This window comes from Antedon bifida, chromosome 4 (genome assembly GCF_963402885.1).
Source record: "Antedon bifida chromosome 4, ecAntBifi1.1, whole genome shotgun sequence".
Taxonomy (NCBI): Eukaryota; Metazoa; Echinodermata; class Crinoidea; order Comatulida; family Antedonidae; genus Antedon; species Antedon bifida.
Genome location: NC_136229.1, coordinates 21,840,088 through 21,847,098, shown reverse-complemented (window position 1 = coordinate 21,847,098; position 7,011 = coordinate 21,840,088). Strand labels below are relative to the sequence as shown.

At 28.3% G+C, this 7,011-nt stretch overlaps 1 protein-coding gene across 3 annotated transcripts in view; it reads right to left on the bottom strand.

The window, feature by feature from the left end:
* LOC144840783 (zinc phosphodiesterase ELAC protein 2-like) overlaps positions 1-7,011 on the bottom strand; it is an 84,800-nt gene that overhangs the window by 7,911 nt on the left and 69,878 nt on the right. For all 3 annotated transcript variants that reach the window (XM_078696810.1, XM_078696809.1, XM_078696811.1), the window contains 8 exons: positions 5,613-5,686; positions 4,985-5,049; positions 4,714-4,768; positions 4,527-4,595; positions 3,479-3,718; positions 2,782-2,834; positions 2,074-2,132; positions 1,057-1,117 (listed from right to left, as the gene is read on the bottom strand). In XM_078696810.1, the coding sequence (XP_078552936.1) occupies positions 1,057-1,117; positions 2,074-2,132; positions 2,782-2,834; positions 3,479-3,718; positions 4,527-4,595; positions 4,714-4,768; positions 4,985-5,049; positions 5,613-5,686 (676 nt within the window). The remainder of the gene's footprint in view (positions 1-1,056; positions 1,118-2,073; positions 2,133-2,781; positions 2,835-3,478; positions 3,719-4,526; positions 4,596-4,713; positions 4,769-4,984; positions 5,050-5,612; positions 5,687-7,011) is intronic.

The following is a 7,011-nucleotide window of genomic DNA, read 5'->3' as shown; positions in this document are numbered from 1 at the left end:
AAAATGATGAGGAAGGCAAAGTACATTGCTGAAACCCAAATGAGGCGCTACCCCATGTAAAGCCCTGTCTACACTATCAAAAGAGTTTGACAAAAAAAGTGTGATGGTAGTGATATGCTCAAATATGTCCATATATGGGTACATTACATTTTTTGTAATATTAACAAATTCCAGAACTTTTCATTAATCAGATTCTATTGATATCAACGTTTTAACTGCATATAAATTAGCATTAGGTAACATTTTAACAAAGATATAACTCATCTCAAGTGTCACACGTTCAAATGAATACACAAAACACTTTTAAAATTCTGCCGGTGATTATCGAAACATTAATATAATTATATACAATTTAACAAAGATAAAGTTATCTCTGCATATATTTTGGCAACATTAATAGTATAACTCGTTAGAAAAATCCATAAGAGAGGTGATAATTAACATGATAAATCAACGTCAAAGACTGTTAGATTGCTTAGTCAATCACAATCAAGGTCAGAGGTATCATCATCCTATTAACATTCATTAAAGAACAACAATAGAATAAAGAAGAGAAAATTGCACAGCACATTTGTACAAACTTGTGAAGTAAAATGATTCAAGTTGTGAAACAAATTTCTATGAGTGCTTTAGCACATTTTTATTTGTGTTGTTATCCAACAAAGTGTCCCCTTCATAGATGTTTCCTCTAAATAGGAGTTAGCTATACTTTTAAAACATATATTTCTTTTTGTCTGTTTTATGGGAAAGTGTCCCCTTAATAGGTGTTTCCTCTAAATAAGAGTTAGCTATAATTTTAAAACATATATTTCTCTTCGTTAATTTTATGGGAAAGTGTCCCCTTAATAGATGTTTCCTCTAAATAGTGGTTAGCTAGATACTTTTAAAACATATATATCAATCTCCTTGTCAGTTTTATGGGAAAGTGTCCCCACAATAGGTGTTTTACTACAAACCTTAATGGGGTGATGTCCCCTAAATAGAGGGATGTCCAAAACAAGAGATTATTAATGTATCTTTTTTATTTTACTGAAGAAAACTGAACTAAATAATTACCTCTTGTCCAGATTCTGTTTTTACTGTGAAGCCATTTTTTAGTTCTGTATATTTTGGACCTCTGAAATAAAAAGTAATAATAATATAATGATTTATATTTAATATCTTTCTAATATAACAACATATAGTCAGATAACATATGAGTATGCATATCACACAAGCACATCAATTTAAACATAATTCCATCTCAAATAAAGAAAAAATGTATCATTAAATTTAAAAGCAGTTGTTGAAATTAGACATTTAGGCCTCAAAAGAGACAGAAGAATGATGCCTTATTTTAGGCCTTGAAGGAATAAATTCATCTACAGGATCACTTGACCTTTAAAAAGCATCAAGATATTCTCAATATGACAAAATTACGATGCAAAATTCTGAAAAAAATGTGTTGGTTATTCTGGGTCAAAAACATCAACAATTTATCAAAATCATCATCCGTTATAAGGTGTCCTCATCAACTTTACATTTCCGACTTCTAAATAGATCTCTTCTCAATTTCTTCATTACAGTCTAAATTACATTTAACACACATTTTAACACAATTATGTGCTTTCCGCCAGAAAAAATTATATACATAAAAATTGTCTGAAAACTACGCTGGCTGTTATATATCCCGTGAGAATGATACTATTAATAGTGCAGCAAGGATGTTTCGTTGATTTCTTCGCACCCTTATAACTTCTTTTTAATTTCTTTTGCCATTCTTCTGTTCAGATTCAATGGAGGGATATTTCAAAAACACTGTTAAATGATTCCCTTAAGACATAGAACCAAGTTCAAAGCTACGCAGGAAATGTTGCATAAAAACAACAAGTGTTATTACGACACATCTAATCGACAATTACGTATCCTTGCAAATTTACGTCAGATTTTATTTGTATAGCTGGCACCGGACGGCTTCATGAGAGAATTAGAATCGCAGATTATGATAGAGTTAGTAGACTGATGAAACACTCATCTCGTCAAAACGCAAATTTATTGCAATATAATATGATGATAAAAAGAATAAGCACTTACGGTGGAAGGCCTAGAGCTAAAGCTTTTTCAATGATTACGCTTCTTGTTCGTTTGGGAACCTATAAATTGAAGAAATATAGGTTCAGAATTTATTACACTGATTTTATTTATTATATATAGCTTTTAAAAATCATAATTCACGATTGAAAAAAAAAATTGTTCAAACAAATATCAAAGTCTACTCTCTCAATATACAGTATACCAATCTTGTCTGTTTTTCCAGAAATTCTTGTATTTTTATTGGTTAAAAAAATTCGGGAATTCTTATTGTAATTATAGGTTAACAAAATTTGGGAACTGGGAGAGTCGACAGTAATATGATGGCCTACTGTACGTCCTTTGGTAAGGAGCAAGATGCTTTACTCTCATTGGCTCGTCTTCCAAGTATGACACTGAGTCATTGGTTAGTGTTTTTTTTTTATCAGACAAGACATGGCAAGCCTGTAGCCAGCTGTATGTATGTGCCTCTTTTTGACTAATGGTAAAAAGGCCTAACTAGCCTACAGTATCTTAATTTTGCTCCCCTTTTGTGCAAAAAAAGATCTATCCTGACCACAGGCTTTGCCTTTATAACTCAATCATGTTAACAATTTCACTACACCATTTTTACTTTCCTCAGAGTCATATATATACATACTACATTCAAGAATTGTTTTAAACGCTGAATGAACTTGACAAAAATGAAGCACACGTCTCACATACACTTACCTTGCATATGTAGGCTACTGTAAGATTAGGACTCGACCTCTTTTTCTTTGCACCTGTAAATAAAATCAATCAATCAACTGCTAGAAATGTTTTTAATAATACCGTATACCTATTTAAATCTAACCCAGGTTTTCTAAATACGTTAAAATATAATTCATTTTGCTAAACACTCAATCAACCAATCAATCCTTGAAACTTATGTGAATCAATCACCAAATCTAATTTGCATAACTAATTTGCATAACTACACTAATTTGCATATCTATCACAGGTGAAAGATCAATCATGAAAATACTTTAGTCGGATCATCAATCATATAATCAGTTAGTAATTTCAATATCAATCAAATCAACTTCTTAATCCTAGTTATTTATTTGAAAACTATTTTTTTTTCACATAGAATAATTATTTGAATCTGCCAGTTGCTATTAGAGCAGATAAGACATACTTAATGCTATTCTATGATTAATTCAAACATGCAAAGGACATTACTACTCGATCTTTCTAGATGCCTATATTCTAGTAAATTGTGTATTTTTCTATCAGTGACATTCAAGTGTCATTTAATAAACACTTTATTATATTATAAAAATATAAATAACATAATATTGTTTTATTTGAAAATAAATAAAATCTTTATCAATCATTGATTATATGGAAAAATAAACTGTTTTTGGTCAATGAAAAATTCACTCACCAGGAGAGCTCTGCTTAACATTCATATTTAAGACAACATCACTTAAAGTATTTGTCCTATCATCTGGTGATCTCTCTGTTGTAGTAGTTACCTCTGCTGATCTCTCTATAGTAGTAGTAGCTACATCTGGTGAAGTTTTTTTTGAAGGAGTGGTTCTTCTACTACTATCAATGGAATCACTAGTACCTTCAGAATGCTTGGTTGTCTTTTGAACTGAATTGTTAATTTCTGATTGATTTTCTGCAAAAAAAAGAGGATTGTAAAAGGAAAAAGAGGATTGTATAGGAAATGTTAAAATCTGTTCAAGGTAATAAAAAAAAAATTTGCTCTGTGAGATTGTTCTGAGGATGGGAAGGCCAAAAGGACTATTGTAATGGCTTCATCAAATTTTAATATACACTCCAAACTTTTAATTCAATAAATTTAATATCAATATCAATCATTTTTTACAATATTCAGTATAGAATTGAGATCACTACACTAAGAGATAACCACAGGCAATGAGGTTAGAGTTATTGGCCTCAACACATTACTTTGTGTATATGACAAATAATTACAAAGCTCTTCCTATTATAATCGTACGTTGACCTATTCTTGAAAAAAAAAAAAAAAAACAATATTAATACAAGCAAAAAAAACCTGACATTACATTTTCATACAAATTTTTTAAAACCAAGGTTAATGATGCAAGTCTATTATAAAAGCAACATTTGCTTGATGCTATATTAAAATGTTGCTTTGATGTTGAGTTCAACAAGGCTGTAAGTTCATAACCTAACGATTATTTAGTTAATATCTGTGAAACTTGTAGGGGCATTAAAGTCGTTATTGTCTCATAAAGAATAAGATAAAGATACTGTACTATCGCTGACTGTGTGACAGCCAGTTTTTGGTGTTGTATCTATATTTGTCTAATATCATTCAGTCTCATGTGATTCACATGTGACACCTGTATCACGGACTCGAACCTAACCTTTGACCTTGAAACTTCCATGATACGTGCATCTAATGTGATACTTTTCAGAATGGATAATTGTGCTGTACTTACCGAAAATAGCAACTGGCGTAACTTTCATATATTCAGTTTCAAATACTCCATCTGTGTAGGGGCGTAGACCTAAATATAAAAGTAACTAGTTATATATTATGCAATCAATATAATATATATAGTTTACTGCAATTACTGCAGTATTATTTACTGCAGTAATGCTTTTTAGAGAAATTATCATACTTACTTATGTTTATTGTCTCATGCTTTGCAAATATTTGTAGGGCATCAACAAAGTTTTGCTTTAAAAGAAGACAAATGAAGGAGTTATTATCATTCTGTATGTATAGCCAAACTCTGTATTTTGTACTCAATGTAATTATGGCAGAAGAGCACAGGATTGGTTACCCAAAAAAAATCATCTCACCAGTAACTTTTGGTGAACTTATTGTATGCTTGTATGTTGTATTTAGTGATTTATACCACTAATTAAAAAAAATATACACATTTTGCCATACCATATTTGGTGGACCATGATAGTAAACTTTTGGCAAACCAATATTCTTCAGAGTAATTGTCATACCTAAAATATGGATAAAATCTAGCATAAAAACCTTATTAAAAGAGATACTGTAATATGTTTAATAATAGTAATGTTTAATTGTCTTTATAACACCTAAATATATTCTTGTCATTTGATTGGAAAATTGTGGGTCACATAGCGTGCAATAGACTGCACTACTGCACGCTCTTGACATTATATACGATTCAGCTTTTTTGTACAAAGACCAACTCTGTGAACATCTCTGCATGAAATTCAATAGCGCCATCTATTTTTTGTTTTGGCCAAAACGGGAAAAGTTCCAAGAATCAATGCGAGCACACTGCCCGCTCGCAAATTTTTTTATTTTTTCATGTAGGGTATCATATTCGATCCAACTAGACTAGTCGGAGGAGCCATTTTATCATGAATTTTATGTGTGAGAGTACCATTTCTGACAATCTAGGGCTGTCATTTACCTAAAATTGCTTCGCCACATGGCCCCCATTTTTCTGAGCCCCCCATCCCCTATTTAAAAATCAGGAATATACCCCTGACCTCCCACTTCAAAAATCGTTCTTGCGCCGATGCCACCAGTTGCTTACCTATCAGACCTCCAATGTTTTCCCAATGCATTTTGGTCAAAAAAACGTGTTCTAATCTTGAAATATTCTTCACCCTAAACAAAGAAACGTTTAAAAAAAGAACATTTATGATATCAATATTATAAGAACATATATATGATATCAATATTATAAGAACATATATATGATAACATTATTATAAGAACATTTATGATAACAATATTATAAGAACATACATTATGATAACAATATTATAAGAACATACATTATGATAACAATATTATAAGAACATTTATGATAACAATATTATAAGAACATTTATGATAATAATATTATAAGAACATATATATGATAACATTATTATAAGAACATTTATGATAACAATATTATAAGAACATACATTATGATAACAATATTATAAGAACATACATTATGATAACAATATTATAAGAACATTTATGATAACAATATTATAAGAACATTTATGATAATAATATTATAATGAACATTTATGATAACAATATTATAAGAACATTTATGATAACAATATTATAAGAACATTTATGATAACAATATTATAAGAACATTTATGATAACAATATTATAAAAACATATATGATAACAATAATATAAGAACATTTATGATAACAATATTATAAGAACATTTATGATAACAATATTATAAGAACATTTATGATAACAATATTATAACATTTATGATAACAATATTATAAGAACATTTATGATAACAATATTTTAAGAACATTTATGATAACAATATTTTAAGAACATTTATGATAACAATATTATAAGAACATTTATGATAACAATATTATAAGAACATTTATGATAACAATATTATAAGAACATTTATGATAACAATATTATAAGAACATGTATGATAACAATATTATAAGAACATGTATGATAACAATATTATAAGAACATTTATGATAACAATATTATAAGAACATTTATGATAAAAATATTATAAGAACATTTATGATAACAATATTATAAGAACATTTATGATAAAAATATTATAACATTTATGATAACAATATTATAAGAACATTTATGATAACAATATTTTAAGAACATTTATGATAACAATATTAAGAACATTTATGATAACAATATTATAAGAACATTTATGATAACAATATTATAAGAACATTTATGATAACAATATTATAAGAACATTTATGATAATAATATTATAATGAACATTTATGATAACAATATTATAAGAACATTTATGATAACAATATTATAAGAACATTTATGATAACAATATTATAAGAACATTTATGATAACAATATTTTAAGAACATTTATGATAACAATATTATAAGAACATTTATGATAACAATATTATAAGAACATTTATGATAACAATATTATAAGAACATTTATGATA